The sequence below is a fragment of the Leopardus geoffroyi genome, chromosome B1 (genome assembly GCF_018350155.1).
Source record: "Leopardus geoffroyi isolate Oge1 chromosome B1, O.geoffroyi_Oge1_pat1.0, whole genome shotgun sequence".
NCBI lineage: Eukaryota > Metazoa > Chordata > Mammalia > Carnivora > Felidae > Leopardus > Leopardus geoffroyi.
In genome coordinates, this window is record NC_059327.1 from 74,969,976 (window position 1) to 74,993,009 (window position 23,034).

At 42.0% G+C, this 23,034-nt stretch overlaps 1 protein-coding gene across 5 annotated transcripts in view; it reads left to right on the forward strand.

The window, feature by feature from the left end:
- The window catches only part of FBXW7 (F-box and WD repeat domain containing 7), a 230,830-nt gene extending 228,057 nt beyond the window's left edge, over window positions 1–2,773 (forward strand). For all 5 annotated transcript variants that reach the window (XM_045465713.1, XM_045465707.1, XM_045465700.1 and 2 more), the window contains one exon: window positions 801–2,773. In XM_045465713.1, the coding sequence (XP_045321669.1) occupies window positions 801–1,069 (269 nt within the window). In that variant the 3' untranslated portion in view covers window positions 1,070–2,773. The remainder of the gene's footprint in view (window positions 1–800) is intronic.
- Window positions 2,774–23,034: the final 20,261 nt, after the last annotated feature.

Below are 23,034 nucleotides of genomic sequence, written 5' to 3' on the forward strand. Positions count from 1 at the left end.
GAAGCAACAGACTCCTTTTGTTTTTTGAGTCATCATTTTTTTTTAATTTTGAATTTGTAGGCTGATTTTAAATTAAAGAGCTACCTTACTGGGGGAAAAAAAAAAAGCACATCTCTGATCTGATAGGAAATTGCTTTGGCCTCAGCTTAGACCTTTTAACCATCTACTTAACTAGGATGGAAGGAATAATAGCACCCAGTAAAATGAAGAAAGAAACATGTGAAAGCCACTAATATTAAATGAGGCATAACAGTGTTAACATTTTATGTCATGATTAACTTTTTATTGGTCTTAGTCCTTAAAATGTGTTGTTTTCGTTTTGTTTTGTTACAGTGAGGCCATCTGGTGGTCTGTATTCTAGCTTTCTACCTATTAGTATTATCTGTTCCTCAGAGTTTTGGAATTGTGTCCATTCAGCCTTCGCCTTTGAGTGGTCAGGTCAAAGTGGTAGGGTAGTAGGTCTCATGCCCATTTGTCCATCAGCAGAATACATAGAATACATGAAGGTGGGCTTTCCACATCACCACTAAGAAAGCTCTTACTTGCACAGCCAGAAAACAAAATGTGTGCCTGGTAGCTAACAAAGCTTCCTGGAAAATACAACTCTTGTTTCAGTTTACAAAGAGCTACCAGATTTTCTTACAACTCTGCTGATCCGAAAATACTCACAGTTTCTAAATATGCAGCATTTTAAATATCTCATTTATTGTATGTTCTAATGTAGAAGTGTACAATTACAATGTAACTTACCCATCACCATGATTTCTAACCAGTAATTAAATTCCTTTGGTTTTGTCCAGGTCCTAACAAGCATCAGAGTGCTGTAACCTGTTTACAGTTCAACAAGAACTTTGTAATTACCAGCTCAGATGATGGAACTGTAAAACTATGGGACTTGAAAACGGGTGAATTTATTCGAAACCTAGTCACATTGGAGAGTGGGGGGAGTGGGGGAGTTGTGTGGCGGATCAGAGCCTCAAACACAAAGCTGGTGTGTGCAGTTGGGAGTCGGAACGGAACTGAGGAAACCAAGCTGCTGGTGCTGGACTTTGATGTGGACATGAAGTGAAGAGCAGAAAAGACGAATTTGTCCAAATGTGTAGACGATATACTCCCTACCCTTCTCCGTGGAAAAAAAAAAAAAAAAAGAAAAAAAAAAGAAAAAAAAAGAAAAACAGAAAAAAAAAAACAGAAAAAAAAGAGAAAAAAAAGAAAGAAAAAAGAAAAGAAAAAGAAAAAATATCCCTTGTTCTCAGTGGTGCAGGATGTTGGCTTGGGGCAACAGAGCGAAAAGATCTACAGACTAAGAAGGAAAAGAGGAAGACATGACAAACCGTAACTGACAAGAGAGGCGTCCGCTGTCTCATCACATAAAAGGCTTCACTTTTGACTGAGGGCAGCTTTGCAAAATGAGACTTTCTAAATCAAACCAGGTGCAATTATTTCTTTATTTTCTTCTCCAGTGGTCATTGGGCAGCGTTAAGGCTGAAGCTTCGTTACAGATTCTGCTAGCCTGTCCTTTTACCACTGAGACCTAGAAAGGAGCTGCAATAACATCCAAACAAGGACTGGCTGACTTTCTAATTAGAGAGCATCTGCAACAAAAAGTCATTTTTCTGGAGTGGAAAAGCTAAAAAAAAAAAAAAATTACTGTGAATTGTTTTTGTACAGTTATCATGAAAAGCTTTTTTTTTTTTTTTTTTTTTTTTTTTTTTGCCAACCATTGCCAATGTCAATCAATCACAGTATTAGCCTCTGTTAATCTATTTACTGTCGCTTCCACATACACTCTTCAATGCATATGTTGCTCAAAGGTGGCAAGTTGTCCTGGGTTCTGTGAGTCCTGAGATGGATTTAATTCTTGATGCTGGTGCTAGAAGTAGGTCTTCAAATATGGGATTGTTGTCCCACCCCTGTACTGTACTCCCAGTGGCCAAACTTATTTATGCTGCTAAATGAAAGAAAGAAAAAAGCAAATTATTTTTTTTTATTTTTTTTCTGCTGTGACGTTTTAGTCCCAGACTGAATTCCAAATTTGCTCTAGTTTGGTTACAGAAAAAAGACTTTTTGCCACTGAAACTTGAACCATCTGTGCCTCTAAGAGGCTGAGAATGGGAGAGTTTCAGATAATAAAGAGTGAAGTTTGCCTGCAAGTAAAGAATTGAGAGTGTGTGCAAAGCTTATTTTCTTTTATCTGGGCAAAAATTAAAACACATTCCTTGGAACAGAGCTATTGCCGCCTGTTCTGTGGAGAAACTTTTCTTTTTTGAGGGCTGTGGTGAATGGATGAACGTACATAAGAAAACTGACAAAATATTTTAAGAATATATAAAACAAAATAAAGTTGCTGGTCAGTCTTAGTGTTTTACAGTATTTGGGAAAACAACTGTTACAGTTTTATTGCTCTGAGAAACTGACAAAGCAGAAACTATTCAGTTTTTGTAGTAAAGGCGTCACACGCAAACAAACGAAATGAATGAAAAAGTCAAATGGTTTGCCTCATTCTCCAAGAGCCACAACTCAAGCTGAACTGTGAAAGTGGTTTAACACTGTATCCTAGGTGATCTTTTTTTCCTCCTCCTGTTTATTTTTTTTTGTTTTATTTATAGTCTGATTTAAAACAATCAGATTCAACTTGGTTAATTTTAGTTATGTAACAACCTGACATGATGGAGGAAAACAACCTTTAAAGGGATTGTGTCTATGGTTTGATTCACTTAGAAATTTTATTTTCTTATAACTTAAGTGCAATAAAATGTGTTTTTTCATGTTAGTATGCCTGTTTCTTCCACTGAAGTAAATAATGCTTCATTATAAATATTTAGGGTTTGTCTCTAATATTTAAGATATCCAAGTCTTAGTTTCTTTGTATTCCCTGTAATGTGATACAGAGATCAGCACTTCCAGGTCTGTGTGATACAGCTAAAGTAAGAATCATGTGCCACAAAAGAGAATTTTGTTTATCACATTAGACTATAAAGGAGGACACTCCACTGTGCCTATCTATCTCTGTGTGACATTGAATGTATAAATACGAAATCAGGGTCCCTCAAGCGGTTTCAGAACTTTGGTGATAGTTAACAACTAGAGTTCCTATTAAAAAAAAAAAGTTCATCTTTATTAAAATTTGACCTCCTGTTGAATACTTACCAGGAACTTGCTGTGAAAATCTCTGAAGCTCCCACCCTCCCTGAGAAGTAGGTACCGTTAGCTCCGTTTTAAAGGTGAGGGCATGGGGCGCCTGGGTGGCGCAGTCGGCTGAGCGTCCGACTTCAGCCAGGTCACGATCTCGCGGTCCGTGAGTTCGAGCCCCGCGTCGGGCTCTGGGCTGATGGCTCAGAGCCTGGAGCCTGTTTCCGATTCTGTGTCTCCCTCTCTCTCTGCCCCTCCCCCGTTCATGCTCTGTCTCTCTCTGTCCCAAAAATAAATAAACGTTGAAAAAAAAAATAAAAAAAATAAATAAATAAAGGTGAGGGCAGAACTGGCTCAGACTGTGGAGATAATTTGTCAGAAGCCGGATAACTAGCAGAGCAGAGGGCCTGCGTTCACAGCCCTGCTCTTTGAGAAGAAAGAAACCTAGGCGCGCCTGGGTGGCTCAGTCGATCAGCTTAGGCTCAAGTCATGATCTCATGGTTCGTGCGTTCAAGCCCCGCGTCAGGCTCTGTGCTGACAGCTCAGAGCTTGGAGCCTGCTTCAGATTCTGTTTCCCTCTCTCTCTGCCCCTCCCCTGCTTGTGCTCTCTCTCTCCAAAATAAAGATTTAAAAAAAAAATTAAGAAGAAAGAAACCTAGAATTTTGACAGACTAAAGCAGGGCTTTGGAAAAAGTAAGTCATTTTTGTGGTACTTCCAGGCTCTTCTGTTGCTGGTTTAGTCAACAAATCTAATATTTTATTAATGTCCGTGAAAAAAACGAAGTTCAGTTATTCAAATTATGTAGCCACTCAAATAGCATGTTCTGTCTCCTACTCACCCCTCCTATATATTTAACATTTTATTTAATCCCTACATTTAATCCCCAGGCCATAGATGAAAATCTAAAACTTAATAAAAACGGATGCTGCCTAGAGAATACATTTCTCACAATCATAAAGTGTGTGTTCTTTACTCATAGAGCAGCAACTCTTGAGCCTCAGGCTCCCAGAGGTACTAAATCTGAACATCCAGAGTGGGGTCCAAGAATCTGCATTTAAACTAGCTCTCCAGGTGAGTCATGTTAGCTCACTTGGTTAATTGGTCCCCAGCACATTATAGACACAGGACCATCAGGGAGAAGTGATGGGTTAAGTGGAAAGACAGAAAAACCACATGGCTAAACACAGGCAAAAATCGTATTAGGTCTTGAGTGCAGGGGCCAGCAGCCTTGCCTGCACTAGGATAAATCAGTGTGTAACCCAGAGCCATCACTGCTGTTGACATTGACAACCCTGAATGATCAAGAAGTCGTAATTCTGTTTGGTGATCTTGAAACTGTTTGATTTTTAATAATACAAATGTGGTTTAACTGTAACATAATTAAAGAAAAACATCATGTACATTATAGGGGCGCCTGGGTGGCTCAGTCGGTTAAGCGTCCCACTTTGGCTCAGGTCACGATCTCGTGGTTTGTGAGTTAGAGCCGCACGTCAAGCTCTGCTGGCAGCTCAGAGCCTGGAGCCTGTTTCAGATTCTGTGTCTCATTCTCTCTCTGCCCCTCCCCCACTCGCTCTCAAAAATAAATAAAGGTACATTATAGAATAGAATTGAGTTCACAGGATTTGCAGACAACTAGGTCAGAATTCAAGTCCCAATTTTATAATACTATGTAGTTTCAGGAATTTCATTAGATTTCTTGAACTCCTGTTTCCTCATCATTTAGTATGTAGAGAATACCCACCTGCTAAGGTTATTGTGGGGATTAAGTGAAATGTTTTAAAGCACATAACACACTGATGGCACTTAACGCTCAATAAATGGTAGCTATTATTAAAACTTGAGGAAAATAGACCCAGATAATTGTAACTTTCTATATTTGGGAACAATTGAATGTTTTGTGACTCATTCAGGTATGTAATAAAAATAGTATTTCTCTATATATAGCAATTTATGTTTTTTTAAGTGGAGTCCCATAGATTTCTCATTTGAGTCTTACAGAAACCTTTGTGAGGTAGATTGGTATGGGGCACCTAACAGTGATTTTGTTCACTAAGTATTATTTTATGACTAACTGAATAATCTTTCTTGCAATGGATCTGTTCCTGAAAGGGGATATGTTAACCTGATGCTAAAGGAATTAAATTATTGTTGGTGTAGTAGGAAAGGTCATGAAAGGAACTCTGCTTTGTGGCCTCCTCAGTGAAGAAGTTCACCACCTTATATAACGGAATTTTTACATCTTCACACCAGAATACAGTCAGTCCCCACATTAGGTGTTACAAGTTCTCAAAGATCAAACATTGCCTGGAACTAATGCTAAAATTAAGACACAGAAGTAACCCTTAAAAGGCCCATAGCAGGTACTCGGTAAATAATTGTTGAACTGGGCAAAGGGAGTTTACTGTCTTTTTTTATTATTGGAATTTTACTATTTATAATTTATTATTATTTATAATTTTGGTATTTTGAAACTCCCTTATTGAGATTCAGTAACCACAGCTATTCCATTAATTTGAGACAGCCAATGTATACCGAATGGTTCAGTAAATGTTCCAGCCTACCTATTCGTTTTATTTCAAAAAGTAATTTACATGTAATTGTTGGTATTAACTGTTTTTTTGTTTTGTTTTGTTTTGTTTGGTATTAACTGTTTTTAAGCCGCTTTCTCTGACTTTTGAGCTAGTCTATTATAAAGTCTCCTTTCTGTTTATCTCAATTGATTACAGGCTACAATCAAACAAAAAAAGAGGACTTTTCTTTTCCCTGAATGAAACAGGAAATCAAGGGCAGCTTCCCCAGACCCAGTCTGTGCCTTGCTTTCTATCCACTCCTCCCTGACACTCACTGCACTTTGAGAAACAAATACACAGAGGTGTCTGCTCAGACTCCTGGAAAGAGACTGCCGACTCCTTCCTGGCTGCTGTAACTCCTCCCATTCTAGGCAACCAGGTTTCAGCAAGTGTGCCTGGCAGGAGTGGGTTCACATTACATTCTTTCCTGAATCCTTCTTTCAGACACAACTTGATTAATTTTCCCTCTGGGAACCATCCTCCACCCCCCAATAAGAATCGGTTAGGATTCTAACCTATACTCCATCAGACTCATCAGCCAGTAAAAGATTCAGTCTTGTGCCGGACAGCAGCTCTGTGAGAAACTCCTGTTGTCTGGCCGTTCTACTGAGAGTCAAGGGTTTAGTGTTGCTGACAGATTAATTTGAATAAATGCTTCTGACACAGGTTGTTTTATAATCCCTGCCTTACTGCATTTTGAGGAACACACACACACACACACACACACACACACACACACCCATACAAGAATATATTGATTGGAACCTCAGAAGAAGCCTCTTGTTCTCAGTCATAATAACATCATTTCCCATAAGCCTTTTCCCTCTTCATCCGTGAAAAAAATAGGAATGGTCCATGTGAAGGGAAGGTGTTGATAGTCAAGAGGAGAGTTCCTAAGTCTTTTCCAGGATAGATCAGTGGCCTCTGTGGGTGAAGAGGATGTGTGTGTTCACATAATGTTCCTGGAGCCCTGCCGGAAGCAACCGTATGGTAATTTGAAAAGTTGATGCCTAATTTTTGATGTCAGCATTTTCTACTGCCCAGGAGATGGATTTTAAGTTAGATTCAAGGTGGCTGCCCCCAGCTCCCTTTTACTGGGAGTGCCTAGTCATTGATTTGAATTACAAACAAAAATTACATGGCATCATTCACTAGCCAATGTGTTTCATTATCCATTTGGTTAATACTAGTGATGCCCAAATGAGTGAGGTTCTCTCCAGCTTCATCCTTCTGCCACCTTCTCTTTCTAGGTGGAAGAGACCAAAAATATCAAAAGGTAATTTCAAAGGTTCTTCAGGGAAAAGGAAAGCACCAAAAACTGAAAGGACTCAGAATACACCTTTCCCCAAAGTGTGAAGTATAAACAAATTCTAGATCCAGTTCCTAGGAAGACTCATTGCTGAGACGAAAGCCTGGCAACGTCCCAATTTGCAATTGAGTGTAAAAATAGCAGAGTTTCTATTTCAGATAATCTGATGCTCCCCAGGATTTTTAAGGACAAGTAACCTCAGAGTGGACATCTCGACATTTCATTCTTTGCTTTGAAAAATCTATCGTGGCAAAACCTAAGAAGGCTGTTTATCCTTGGGTTTGGGTTTGCGTTAGCAGTCATGCTCTGCAAAAGAAAAATAATGTTGAAATCGCACTTGCAAATCAAAGGTTCAAATATAATAGACCACAAAAATATATTGCCAATTTGCTCTTTTTCTAGGAGGTTCATAGATTATAAAATAGACATCAAACCACTACTCACCATAAGAGGAAGGTTATTTGCAAGACTTTTTAAACTTATATTGATGACGCCCATTAAGACTTTACCAAACCCTTATGCCTTGCTAAATGCAATCAGAGAGACCATATAGTCCCCTGCTACCACAAGCCTTTCAGTCTGAGGATGCTTTCTGTTCCTCTAAAGTGAGTTTGAGTAGCTTAAATAAATTCAGCAGGGACACGGTAAAGTATAGAGGTTAAAAGTAAAACCACACGCACTTCTGGTAAGAGATCTGGGTTTAGGAGGCCTGACGCTTATAAACTTAAGGACCCTCGTAAAGAAAAGACCCCACATAATTAGATCCAAAAGTGAGCATTTAGAATGATAAAGATTATAACAAGTTACTGAAGCCTTGATATTGCAGATTCCTCTTTTCTGAGATCTCTTTAGGCAATTACCAGAATTGCTTAACAGAAGTGCTTCTGATTGCAGCCTGGCTTCCCCTTCCCACCTGGAACATTCTACAACTCCCTGCAACCCCTAGCTTAACAGCTTAGCAGGGATCTGTTAAATGAGGGACGCTGAAGCTTCGCCTCATCGGTTTCAGGGAGAATCCAGCTCTGCCTCTCTCAACTTCAATTCCGTCATCCGTAAATGGGGTAACATGTTATGGGGATTACATGAGACATTGTATGTCAAGCACTTGTCAGAGTGCCTGATATGTAGTAGGTCTTCGTTAAAGGCTTGTAGTTATTACCAGTAATAAAGTGTGGTAGCCAGCTGCCATTGTACACTTATATGTGGTTATTAAAGCTTAGCACAGTTATAAGTATTTTTAAATCATTTATTATTCATTTAATCCCAACTGTCTCATGACGTATTATTATTAATCCCATTGTACAGATGAGGGAACAGATACAGAGATGTCAAGTAACTTGGTCAAGGACACACAAGGGAAAAAAAAAACTTGGAGAAACTGGGATTCAGACCTATGCATTGTGGCTCTGGAGCCCGAAGTCTTAACTACTATATTACATATATTGATTCACAATTGCCTTTCAAATACAGGAAACTGTAGAATGTCTTAGGTCATATCAGACAGTGATGTAGCCCTCAGTCCCAACCTGTCAACCTGGGAGCTGACATGAACCTATAGACGCAGGTAAGGTCCTGGGTTTCAGCTAGGGATGCCTGAAGAACGGGTGTGCGGTAATTCCTGGTACGGCTTACCTGCAGTGAATCCTCTCGCTTTTCCCAACTGCAAAGTCAAAAGTGAGTGAGTTGCCTATAAAGAAAGGATTTATTGTAAAAGGTTCACACAGCAATGAGAATACAAGCAAGGTGGGTAAAATAATGTAGTATTAAAAGGTTGTTTCCAGATAATTTGGGGGGAAATATGCTATTTCTACAAAAAAAGGGTACTTTAATTATGTAAGAACATTTGTTTTTTTCCTTTTTAAATCACTATTGATACACCTGTGCCTCAGACAATGAGGCAAACGAGAAGTAAGCTTTTGCACTCTGTTACAGTCATGAGGAGAAGCAGGGCCTTGTTGAAGTTAGACTGACACATAGTGGATCCTCAGAAAGTGCTGGCAGCCAGTAGTAGTAGTAGTAGTAACAGCAGCAACAACAACAAGGAAGATAGTTGTGTTCAGATTCTATCTTAGCCACTTGTGTGCCTCGGAGAGTTTAAAAATCTTTCTTGAGGGGCACCTGCATGGCTCAGCAGGTTAAGCGTCCGACTTTGGCTCAGGTCATGATCTCATGGTTCGTGAGTTCGAGTCCCGTGTCGGGCTCTGTGCTGACAGCTCTGAGCCTGGAGCCTGCTTTGGATTCTGTGTCTCCCCCTCTCTCTGCTCCTCCCCCCCCCCATTCTCTCTCTCTCCCTCTTTTTCTCTCTCTCTCTCTCAAAAATAAACATTAAAAAAATTTTTTTAATCTTTCTTGGGGCACCTGGGTGGCTCAGTCGGTTAAGCAACTGACTGGTGGTTTCATGTCAGATCATGATCTCACAGTTTGAGCCCTGCGTTGGGCTCCAGAGCTGACAGCACAGAGCCTGCTTGGGATTCGTTCTCTCTCCCTCTCTCTGCCCGTCCCCTGCTTGCACCATCTCTGTCTCTCAAGATAAATAAATAAACTTAAATCTTTCTCAACCTCTTTCATCATCTATAAATGAGAAAGTACCTGTTCTGAGTGTTACATGGAATAACATGGAGCACCTGGTATAGGTGTGGCTGATTATGGACTCAATGAATGGGAGCCATCGTTAGTACTGTCCTTACCGCCAACAATAGTATTGGTGACTATGTCTCAGGCCATCATTTCAAGCTTAATCTGGAAGAAGAGATCGGTAAGACTTTCAGAACACAATGCTCAAACCACCTTCCAAAATGTGCCAGGAACCTGAGAATAGGCTCCCCTGTCAGAAAGTAATATACAATCCAGTGTAAAATGACGCATTACCTCTTTCTCTCCAAAGTCCTACTTAACAGTAGAGCACTTAGAAAGGCACAAGCCCAAAAGAGGAACAGGACAGGGAAATCAAGAGACAAAAGATTTCAACAATTTTGGATGAAGGAAAGCAGATGAAGGAGTCGTCGCTAGACAAGTAGATTAGAGAAACTAGAATCTAAAGTGCCCACAAAGAGGGGGATACTAATGAGAAGTGAGCTAATTCCTTTTTCGCAGAAGGCAAGGGCCACAACGTGGGCCTGAGAACTGGGAAATCGGTTGAAGTAAGAGCACATGTAAGGTTGGGGGCTACCTGCCCCTTCCTCATCTTATTTTTTTTCTTTTAATTTTTTAATGTTTATTTATTTTTGAGAGAGAGAGAGACAGGGCACAAGCAGGGGAGGGGCAGAGAGAGAGGGAGATCCATAATCCAAAGCAGGCTCCAGGCTCTGGGCTGTCAGCACAGAGCCCAGTGTGGGGCTTGAACCCACGAACCATGAGATCATGACCTAAGCTGAAGTTGGAAGCTGAACCGACTGAGCCACCCAGGCACCCCTCCCTTCCTCATCTTCTTGCATACAGGGGACTATCTTGTGAGCCCCTAATCTCCCTGCCCACATTTAGAAGAACTATGAAGGGGATGTGATCCAGATTGAGTACATAGCCATAGGAGAAAGTAGCAGGGGGGAGACTCAGAAATGATGGTGGAGATTACATTACTGCAATTCTGTCTTACCCTCTTCCAGAATGCCAACAGTCTGGCATATACCAGGGGATTCTTTCTCAGAGAAGTGAACAACCTGAGAAAAAAGTCTCCATATACTGACATTGGGCAGAGAGGTGAGGGTTCCTCCAAGGAAACTTGGCTACTCACCCAAAGGAGAGATGCCTCATTCAGTGAGCTCCAACCACAAACAGAGAGCTTTCTATCCACTTTTCAGTGTCTATCTCTTAAATATGAACAGATAGTTAAGAATCTGAGTGACTAAGCCAAAAAAAAAAAAAAAAAAAAAAAAAATCCATGAAGTAAACTTTGAAAACTATAATAACAACCTCAGGGAGGTAAAATACTGCTTCTTATAATACAAGAATGGGGTGCAATTTTTAAAAGGCCTTATAGGAACTAAAATGTGGTAGAAATGTTAAAAGAAAAAGAAAAAGCTTCAGTGGAAAATAAAAATTGAGGAAATCAAACAAAAGTTAGGTGGAAATTAGTAGAGAAAATACAGAGAAAAAAACTGAGTGGATCAGTCTGAGACATCTAACATCTATATAACAGCAGTTTCAAAAAAGCAAATAGAGAATAAATTATTCAAAAATTAATACAAGAGAAATAATAGAATTGAAAGACAGAAAACCCCTAGAATAAAAAGGCCCACTGAGTGTGTTTAATAAATGCGTGAAAAAAAAGTCCACAATGATTTATTTCATCGTTAACAAAATTTTGGAACCCTTGGGCTAAAAAGAAGACGCTCAAAATTTGAGGAGAGAAGGGGCACCTGGGTGGCTCAGTCAGTTAAGCCTCTGACTTTGGCTTAGGTCATGATCTCTCGGTTCCTCAGTTCCTGGATTTCAGCCCCCTGTCGGGCTCTGTGCTGGCTCCTCAGCCTGGAGCCTGCTTCGGATTCTGTCTCCCTCTCCGCCCCTCTCAAGTTTGCACTCTGTCTCCCTCTTTCACTCAAAAGTAAATAAACATTAAAACAAAAACTTGAGGAGAGAAAAATCAGGGCCAAAAAAGGAGAATTGGAATTTTAGACTTCTCAATTATAAATATTTAATAAATATTTATAAACAGCAGCATCTGTTGCAAAGGAGACAAATTGCAAAACTCTACAGGCAAATTGTGTTCAATTTAGGATTGCACACCCAGCCAAATTATTGACCAGGTGAGAGGGAGAATAAAGATATTTCCAGACATATAAGGAGAGCAAACACTACCTCTCACAAACTGTCTTAAGAAGCTTGAGGAAGATGCAGTCCCACAAAACAATGAAATAAGCCATGAAAGAAGAAAATGTATGGTATACAGAAAATAAGGATGTCAGTACAGGAGAGGCATCGTAAGATGATAGAAAGCATCTGGACTCTGGAACTACCAGGTGAGGTGAGAGCAGAGAGGGCCTTAGAGGAAGTCTCCCACGAATACAAAAGAGAATGATGAACGTCATCTCGCTATCATGTAGATCAAAAGAAAAAAAAAAAAAACTTCTTGGTATTCAGGACATCTGATGATAAAGTCAGAAATTATTTTTTAAGTTTCAATATATTAAAAGCAATGCAACAGATAAAACCCGAGGCAATTATTAATTCGAAATACCGTGTGAAAAAACATAAGCATAGTGCACTATTTGGTTCTCCAGTAAACCATATTTATCAAGCCATAAAAATGTAAATACTGATGAAGGATTTTGCTAAAATGTATGGGGGGTTGGGGAGGGAAGTGGGGTGCAGGAAGAGAGTTAAATCCTCATCTACCCTAATTAGAAGTTATCAATATCTAAAATGAAAAAAAAAACTAAAATAGAGGAGAAGCATATTTTACAAAAAGATAGGAGATAGAAGAATTAAATAAAGAGTTACAAATGTCTGCCTCTGTGGCTAGGGGAAGGAGAAGATACAGCGTCTTGATACGTTTTCCTTTTGTGCATTCCTCTGCTAAAACTGTATTTTTAAAGCAAGATAAAAAAAAAAAACGGTGTGGGAGATTTCAGAAATAATGGCATTTCTTTGCCCAGGCCAGTCGGCGTTTTTCTTGTCAAGGCTCTGATCTAGCCAGTCACCAGAAGCCACCGAGTCTTCTGGCACAAGGAGGGGCTTAGGGGCGCTCCTTCTGAAGAGTTCCACAGCAAAATGGAGACACAGATGAGAGCTGTGTGTGGGCAACTTACCCAGGTTCTCTTTGTCTTTGTTTTTTCATCTGTGAAAGGGGCCCCATGACAATCCCCCCTCATTAAGCCCCTGGAGGACTGAATAAAGGAGCCACGTGATGTGCTCAGCATAGTCTCTGGCTAATGAGTTCTCACTAAAGGATACTTTATTTTTACCACCATCCCTCAGCCCCAGAGTGAAAACTAACTGACATTAAGATCTGGAACTAGTAGGATCCAGAGCTTTTGACTTCTGATTTGAGCACGTACGGACAGGTAGACTGAGTCGTAGCCCTGTTCATGCTGTATCAAGAGCGGGAGCTTCATTCTTCTGCACGTCACTGTCCAGTTCTCCCAGCACCATTTGTTAGACTGTCTTTTTTTTCCATTGGATATTCTTTCCTGCTTTGTCAAAGATTAGTTGGCCATACGTTTGTGGGTCCGATTCTGGAGTCTCTATTCTATTCCATTGGTCTATGCGTCTGTTTTTGTGCCAATACCATGCTGTCTTGATGATTACAGCTTTGTAGTAGAGGCTGAAGTCTGGGATTGTGATGGGCATTGAGGAGGGCACTTGTTGGGATGAGCACTGGGTCTTGTATGGAAGGCAATTTAACAATAAATTGTATTTAAAAAAAAAGAGAGAGAGAGTAGGAGCCACTTCTGGAGACCCTTCCCCCCTCCCTGACCTGTCTTTCCATCATCTCTTTCTATCTGGCACTGGGTTCCAATTCTCCCACCAGTATCTGAAGCGTTTTCTCTACTTAGAAATCCTTCTCAGCAAACGAACATGCCTGAAGTTTTCATACGTGAAGTTCAGGGTATGTCTTTTGGAAATGATTTTTTCCTTTGAAATTCTAGATCCAAATCTCAGAAGGGCCAGAGTGGGGGCCCAGTGGAAGAACAGGAGAGAGGAATTGAAGAATTTCCTTCGTGCGTGTATTACGTCCTGCTAAATGGAATGCCGAGGGTACGTACACAATTCCCCCGAGGCCCAAAGGCTTTGCCATGCCTGGGAACTGTGCAGTGCATACTGGTACCCAGTGCGGCTGTGACAGGGTGTGCTGTCGCTGTGAGTTACTCCTGCCCTTCCAAACCCACCTCGAACCAGCATCAGCGTTGTCCGTGAGTTCTCCATCTGCCCTGGCTGCTCTCTCGAAGGCTCTAGAACCAGAGCGAGGCTCAGGGGGGCCCCGGGTGGGGGGGGGGGGAGGGAGCTTGCAGCTGCCAGCTCAGCAGTCCAGGCTGACTCCTGAGGTCTAAGTGACAGAGTGCAGCCACCTGATCCTTTCAAACACATCCTAGGTTGCCAGGAAGCCCCCAAACATCAGCCGTCCCGTGTCTGCATGTGGCGGTTTGTGGTGTTCGGGTGCGGAGCCACAGGCTCTTCATTTGTGTATGTCTCACTGTGGCTTTCTGGTTGGCGGTCTAGACTCTTAACCCAGTGAGATTCCTGAAGGTTTCAGAGCGACGGGAGAGACCATTAGCAAGTTTTTCTTTGTTGAGAGCTACTTAACCATCGCCTATCAGACAAAATCAGCTGTTTGTTGAAGTGGCGGCTTCTCACTTTTCTGGTCCTCAGTGACTATTCATAAGATGTTTCCTCAAGTTTTACTTTTGTGAACAGATTGGTCTTAGTATCAGCACCCTCGGTGAATTTTTTTTTTTTTTTTTTTTTTTTTTTTTTAATTAAAGGAGCCGTCAGAGGCCCAGGGTCTAATTTAATTAAACTACTTTGCTTCATAACCAAAGCTTCGATGGAAGCATCTCTTCAGGATTGATTCACTGCCTCTGGAAATGGGCCTGAGTTTCCCGCGCAGGTGTGGCACGTTGGAGGAGGAACAGCAAGGAGAGAAAGGCTGTGACATTTCGTCTTCTCTCAGTTCATCTCATCTACTCCAGCTTTGGTGAGTACAGCTCTTTAAGATCCCTGGGAGAGGGATTCCGGTACCCGCTCTCCAGAGCCTTCCCACCCCTGACCACACGGCCCTCTCCATCTGCAGGCCCCAAGCCTACGCACACCTAGTGTTTCTGTTCATTGCTGCTCAGCTAAGGAGTCATTGCAACGGGGAAAATAAATTAGAACTAAATGAGACTGAGATTCAGAGTCCCGGAAGCATGACTGCCGATGAGCATTACTGGTTGTTTTATGTCTCCACTGCCTGGGGGGGAGAGGGGGGGCTCCCACATCAGTGACTGGCAATCTGGCTAATCGGTACACGGAAGTCTGGAGAGGGGTCCCACTCGCTGCGAGAGTATCTGTCTTCAAGTTGTGTCCACCCCTAAGAAAAAAATCACGTACCTACGGCATATTCGCAAATCGTTAAAAAGCTCTTACTTCACTCTTTTCCCTTGCCTACCCTGGAGAAGTCCAAATTAGAAAACTTCCTATTTAAGACAATCAACAGAGGAGAACAACAGATCAACTTGAGCTAATATCAGTAGCAGGAAGACCAATTAACAAATTCATGAATTGTGCTGCTTACCCGTATATTCCTAAGGTTAATTATGTGCTCAAGTAATAGCTTTTGCCTTGATTATGAGACCCTTAGGAAATAAAAGTGTGTTTCCACTTTACAAGTATGTTTGCATTTCAGTCCTGCCCTGACACCACAGGAACTGGGTTCCGCAAATACCTCCTCTGCACACAGCTATAATCGAAGGAGAGATTTAAGTAGTCTCAAGACTCAATGTGTAAACAGAAACATAATTCATAAAACTGCTAACCTCCACCTACACATGTCTCTCTCTTTCTCTCTCTGCTTTGGATTATTTATAGTGTCAATTCTTTCCAGATGTTGTGGACCGGAGAGTGTCGAGTGAAGCATCTTTTCCCATTATTCTCTGTTGGGAAGAATCCGTAAAATTAGCTCCTGGGCCTTAAATATATGTACAGAAGAAAGAAACATCACCGACATTTTTAGGGGACACTCAGCAAAGGCTGTTTCGGCTTCCTGTTAATTAGTGTAGCTTACATCTTTTGAGGGATTATCCCATGGCAAGCACTTTATGTGAATCCATTCGTATAACTTTCTCTGAGCGTATGAGACAGATACTATCATTATCATCATCTCTCCTTTACAGGTGAGGAAACTGAGGCACAGAGAGATCATGCAAACTGCTGTAAGAACTAGTTAAGTTAGAGTTTGAACGTGGGCAGTCTGACTCCAGAGCCTACACACGGAACCACCAGGTGCTGTTGTCTCTTCCTTCGGGGCCCAGCTTCGGTACACAGGGTTAGAGGACAATGGGTTATGTCACAAAATGGAGAAGCGACACCTAGAATGGATACTGTGTCATTAGTAACCTTCAAGTGAGGTGAAAAGGTACCTCTTCTGCCTGCAATCACTTCGGAAGTAATCTGACCCAAAGTAATCAGAGTATCTGTTTCTTTGGGGGCTGCTGAAAGTGTGACAGAGATGTGACCAGACGTCTCTGTCAGGCTGATCCTTCCCTTGGCTTGCCAGGAGCTCCGGGCCGGCCTGGGTGGGGCACCCACCGAGTGCTTGCTGAAGATGGGTTGACCTCATGGCAACACGGCCACGCCTTAACGGAGGCAAACTCTGACAATGTGGATAAATGAAGAGATGGCTTATTAGCTTTTAACGAAGACTAACCACAGAATTCTCTAGAATAAGATACATGTATCAAATTCATTTTGTATCTACCTTTTCACCAGAGCACCTTCTGGAAAAGGGAGGCGATACGTCCAACAGTTGTGTGCGTAGGTTGTGTGTTTAGGTTTACAGCCAGGTGACCTCAGGTGTGCCCCTCAACAGCCTCATCTGTGAAAGGGTATCTATCTCATAGGCTGTAATGAAGACAAAATCAGATAATCCAGGTAAAGAGACTCAGAGTGTGGTCCTCGGACCAGCAGCAGCTCACGGGCCGCCTTCTCAGAAATGCGGACTCTCAGGTCCCATCCCGGACTTACTGGGTCAGAATCTGTGTTTGGCCCTCCAGGTAGTTCACCTGCATGGTCCTTCATCACAAATACTGAATTGGCGGAGCCATAGTAAAGCGAACACATGATCACTGTTAGTTGTAATTTTATAAACTGAGATCATTTACCGTCAAAGTGAATTCAGCATCGCTGTTCTGGGAGTAAAGTATGCAAAGGGGGAGAGGCCTTGGAAACGAGCTGCGAGTTCCCGGTTGGAACCCCCCTCCCCTGTCTCCACTATTTGTCATTTTTCTAAATTCTCAGAGATGGAGAGAAAGCACCTGAAGAAAGTAGCAGAGACTATCTGGGGAAACTGTTGGGAGAACCAAAGTCAGGGAAACAAACAGTCACAAAACATACAGCTTTTGCATTAGGCAGTGATGGAAGCTGGCAGGTCATGCCTAGCACCGAAACTAGAAAAGGCTTTTTTAAAAAAAATTACTATTATTATTATTTTCAGCACAACCCAAGCCTCCTGCCAGATCATGGCTTTTAATTTAAGTGCACAGTTACTGCTCAAAAGTGATTCACAGGTCTTTAAAGAGCCACTCTCCTTTGGAAGTCAGTTTAGAATGCAGAGGGTTTGAAGATTAGTGTTGAGAGTGAGAGCATTTGACTGCCTAAGGATTCAATCTCTCAGGTACTTAGATATTTCGCAGCGAGAACTGATGTTCATTAAACTGTAAGCAAATTAGAGTTCAAGCCAAAGATATAAAGGAAGACGTAATTAGTGTACAGGAGCCATCCACCATCGTTAGGCTTCTCGTAGGTGAGAAGTCTTCTACTTGAGAATTAGTTCCTTGCACAAAAGAAAATTATGCAGCTGCTTTACGCAGGCTGCCGATGCTGTGTTTTATTGCACTCAATTTACAATGAAATGAAGCAGAAGTCTGCAAGACTGCATTAAAGCGTTAATTTTCCTTTTGGGCTTTACCTCCATTTTATCTTTAGAGGAACCCAGAATGGTTTGGTAAATAGAGTATTTTGCCAGCCAATAAATAAAAAAGGTTATTTTTACCAAGTGGACTCTATATTGCTGCTACACGTGACAGAAGCTTCTTGGGAGTTCAGGGGATGGGAGGGCACGCCATCCTTCAGCAAAACCGGTTTGGAGAAAAAAAACACTGCTCCGTGTCCTCCAAAGCTGACTGCCCAGTGGTGGTGTCAATTCTGACACACCATGAGGGCTGCCTTCCTGGGCCTGGGTTCCAGGCACAACTTTAGGGAGACAGACAAAGGAATTGAACTTCCAGAGCAAGAGAAATCCATTAGATGTATTGTAGTACCAATCCTGCAGCTCCAAAAGGAGCTCTGTAAGAAATGAAATACCAGGTCTCCCTCACCCCACCCTGGAACACTTTATTTTCAGGCAGTCGAACTAGAAATACTGAGGGAGCCATGTTTGAGTTTGTAGAACTGCCACATGCCCTACCCGACACCCCCCTCCAACGATCCCTCCACAGACACTGTGATTTGAAAGTTGGGACCAACTTGTAAAGAGCTTGGAAAGGGCACTCCCTTGAATCTGGAGGGCAGTGGTAGACCAGCAAGGTTGGGGGGAAGGCTATGGACTGTGACCCTAATTCTCTGGGTCTGCAGAGCAAGCAGAGGCCCCCTTGGGTCTGGACTGAAGGGAAAGACAGTGGATGCAACAAGCAGCCAAATAGATCCTTGAGGAGGAGCCGAAATATGGCGGCTTCCTGGAGGGGCTGGGGAGGAATCTGAAAGCTGGATGGGAGATTGGCAGCTCAACAGGGGCATCACACCCAGCCTGTCCTCCACCTGCAGCCTGGAGGTCTGGCTTTGTAGGAAAGGTGCTGCTGCAGCTCAGTGGGCTGGGAACACTGCTTTGGAAGCTAAATAATGACAGTACTAACAGCTACCTCTTGAGAGCCCATTTTTACAGTGAGTCTGAGAAATGGGTGACTTTTATCTCTGTTTTACCAATGAGCAAACGGAAGCAAACAGAAACATGCTGCCATTTGCCTAAAGTCACCTAGATGGATCGTGGTGGAGATTGGAGATTAGCATCCACCCAGGAAACTGAAGCTGGCCTCCCTCTCTGCTTAGTTCCAGAACATTCTGGAAACTGGGAAATGTGTAAGACACAAGAAGAAACTTGGGATATTATTTCTGAGGGAAGGAGCAGAATGTCTAGGAAAGTGGCAGAAGTGGAGATTTGGGAAGGCAGGGAAGAAATGAAAAGAAAGAAGGATCCCAAGAAGGAGAGAGCATTGTTAAGAATGGAAGAGAGTTCATGGCCCCAAGTTCTGGGCAGTGAGAAGTGAGGCTCTCCACTTCATTCCCATTTTGTTTGAGTCAAGAAACTCCAAAGCTTCCTGGAAGCTCGAGTGTGGCAACAACAGCCAGGATGGAACCTGGAGGGACATGACCCAAACCACTCCAGAAAGTCCTCCCCATCGTGGAACATAGGGCCAAGGCTTGGTGACAAAACCCCAGTTAGAGCCCGAGACCCCTCCCCACCAATTTTCCCTGCCCAGAGGATAGCCAGGGATGCTCCTCAGGGACACTCTTTCAAAGCAGTAGGAAGCAGACCTCACACCCAGTCTCTGTTTACCTAAATCCATCTTCCAGAGGAGGCTGCTGGTGGTGCCTCACTGGGTTTTGGAAAAGGGAGGAGAGGGGACCCCCAAATGGACAGGTGTGATGCCAGGGCCAGATCACATAAGGCACTTCTTTCTGGAGCTCTGTCAGTTAGTGGCGGTTTGATTTCACACCTGCCTTTCACCCAGTGCCTTCTTCCTAAAAGCACCATAGTGTGTTTTGTTTGTTTGTTTTATAAAGTGTACATTTCAAATTTAATTTTCTCAGTGGCTTTTAAGATACTTGCACCAAGACTTTGGAATCACTTGATGAAACATTGAATGGGGCGGAGGGGGGTGGTGGTGGTGGGAGAGGGAATACAATAGGAAAATAGAGAAAACTAAAAACACGAAGTCCTTTCTGCCAGCACTATGCATGAATCATTAAAAAAACTCCCAAAGCAGCAATATATCTGCTGTTTTGCTTGGAAACAGCAGCACCTGGCACTCCTGAGTGTTTCCTGGGCTTGGTCTGTCAGTGCCTGGCCTCCTCCTCATCAATTAACATTTCTGAAAGGTCCTTCTAGTGTGACATGTGAGGGCACTCAGCTTGCTGTCCTGGGCATCAGGCAGCTGATCCCTGATATTTTGTGAAAGAAACAGGTCCTGCCGCCCTCGTCGAGGGTCTGGGGGCTGTGGGAGGAAACAGAGCAGAACCAGGAGCATTGAGAGAGTCCAGGAATGGAGGGAAGGCCCTGCCAGGCACCAAAGAGGACTCAAGTTAAGTCTCCAGTCTGGACCCCTCCTGGGGGACACCAGGGAAGCCCCTGACCCAGGAGTCCCCCTCAAGAGGACTGCTGGGAGCTGCAGGGATGGAAACGGGGTAGGAGGGGCTTTGGACACACAGACACCAAGTGTTCTGAGATTTCCAGGACTGCCCCGATTCCCGATTCCCTATTATTCTTTTCAACTCATTTCTGCTCTAACGCCGCATATACATTGCTAAAAACCCTGAGTTCTACAAAATGGCATGCTAAAAAATAATAGGGCTTATGGGAAAAATAGATCTGGGACAGTTCATAAAAATCTGTGGAACTTGGTAACCAGAACACTAGCAAAAACAATCACAATCCTAATAAAATATGAGCCTGTTTATATGTCTCCTGGCATTTGCACTCAGCATCACCGGCTGTGAATTCTTCCCAGCCTTAACTTCCCCTCATCTTGTTCTAAACGTGGGTCATGGAGGGCACTTGCTGCCACTGGAGATAAGTGCCATCAACAGTGAAAGTTCGATTCATGGTATAGGTTGCCTTATTAGGTGTTTTTAGCTTTGGGGGAAATATAATCAAGCTCCTAGGAATAACTCTTGTTAATAAGAAATATTGAAGAAGAGGCTCCTGGGTGCCTCAGTTGAGGGTCTGACTTCGGCTCAAGTCATGATCTCCTGATTCGTGAGTTGGAGCCCCATGTCGGGCTTGCTACCAACAGCTCAGAGCCTGGAGCCTGATTCAGATTTTCTGTCTCCCCCTCTCTCTCTCTCTCTCTCTCTGCCCCTCCCCCACTTATATTCTCTCTCAAAAATGAATAAACATTAAAACATTAGAAATATTGGAGATCGGTGAATATTTTCAATGGCACCATGAAGATAACAGTTAGCCAAATCCAATGTAAACCTGATCTGAACATGCTTTTTTCAAACAGGGAAAATTGAGAAATGACTTGTAACAGGTGATATTCAAGCATTAGTATTCATTTCATTGGGTGTGATACTGATATTGTGGTTATGTTTGTAAAATATCGGTTAGACATAAAAACAAAACCATGAGGTAGATATGTCAGAAAATGTTAACAGTTGTTAAATCTAAGAGATGTGTATGTGAGGTGTCCTTATACTATTCTGTTTTCTGTTTGAATGAGATATTTTTGTAATAAAAAAATATGGGATCTTGTACTGCCAGAAAGTAAAGGAGGGCTCAAAAAAAAAAAAAAAAAAAAGAAAAAAAAAAGAAAAAAAAGAAAATGGAACAAAAACCCCACAGTTATGGGAGCAGGCCAACTGAAAGAGCTCCCAATGGCCAAGGTTGGACCAGTTTGAACAAGAACAACAAAAAAAGTAGCATTAAAGATAACCAAAGTATAAAATAAATATTTGTAAGTCCACACTGATATTAAAGAATGATTGTATAAATCAATAAACTGTGGAAAAAAGACAAATCTTCTGTGCAGAAGAATTCCAAATAAGTCATGTTTATATATACTCTACCCCCAAGGAGGTGGATCGCAACAGTGTGGGCCGTGCATAGTGACTTCCTTCCAAAGAATATGGGAAAGGAGGGAAAAGGAGTATCTTTACAAGTGGAGAAGCCTGGAAAATACTACCTCAGCCTGATGGTGATCAAGGTCAGCATCACCAGTGGTAAGTCATGTTGCTAACATGTATCTTTGATATATAATAGAAATGTCACTTGACCTCTGATCTCCCTCAAAATTCCTATAACCGCAGTCTAATTATGAGAAAAACATCAGACAGATCCCAATAGAGGGACATTCTACAAAATACTTGACCCATACTCTTCAAGACTGGTCAAGTATTTTGTAGAATGTCCCATTTATTAGGATTTGATGACCAGAAAGGTCATCAAAGCCAAGGAGAGTCTGTGAAATGATCACAGCCCAGAGGAGCCTTGGGTGACTTGATGACTAATCAAAATGTGGTGTCCTGGATGGGATCCTGGAACAGAAAAATGACATCAGGTAAGGAAACCTGAATGGAGTTTGACAAATGTACTATACTGTACTATGCTAATGTAAGATGTTACTAATAGAGAAAACTGGATGTGGGGTATATGGGAACTCTCTGTACTATCTTTATGATTTTTCTGCAGATCTAAAACTGCTCTTAAAAGTAAAGTGTATTTTTTGAAAATAGGAGCAAATAAATTAGCAAGATATAATTGCCCCCTCAATTATATTTTGATTTTAAAAAATAGCTTGGTGTACGATTGCCAGCATATATCTTGGGGCAGTTGAGGTAAAGGAAATAGACTTACAGTTCTTCTTGAGAAGAAAGGATCATCTGTTGGCTTGAAGTTATTGCAGTGATGGAGTCTTGGCACCAGGTAGAGAGACATGGGAGAGAAATGGCAAAACATAATTAGAACAACTAGAAAGTTTAGCCCAAATGGAAGTCCTTTGGTAGCTGACAAAAATCCTCCAGCCCAGAAGTTTAACCAATCATTAAAGGAAAGAGAGGGGTTGTTTAAAGCTATGATAGGTAAAGGCATTCAGACCAGTGGACCAGTGGACCAGATGTGACAGGATAGGGACCCCCCCACCCTCTCACTTCCACTCATTGTTTATCCATTCTTAGATCTTCCCATATTGCCAACCTCAACACCTCTGGAAATACCCTTGGTTCGCTCCCATATTCTTACCACTGACTTACTTTTTTTAAATTTTATTTTATTTTTAATTTTTTTAAAATTTACATCCAAATTAGTTAGCATATAGTGCAACAGTGATTTCAGGAGTAGAGTCCTTAGTGCCCCTTACCCATTTAGCCCATCCCCCCTCCCACAACCCCTCCAGCAACCCTCAGTTTGTTCTCCATATTTGTGAGTCTCTTCTGTTTTGTCCCCCTCCCTGTTTTTATATTATTTTTGTTTACCACTGACTTACTTGATTGTTGGTTTGTTTTTTTTAATAATAGCTTTATTGGGATATGATTCACGTACCAAAAATTTCACCCTTTTAAAATGTACAACTCAGGGCGCCCTGGTGACTCAGTCAGTTAAGTGTCTGACCCTTGAT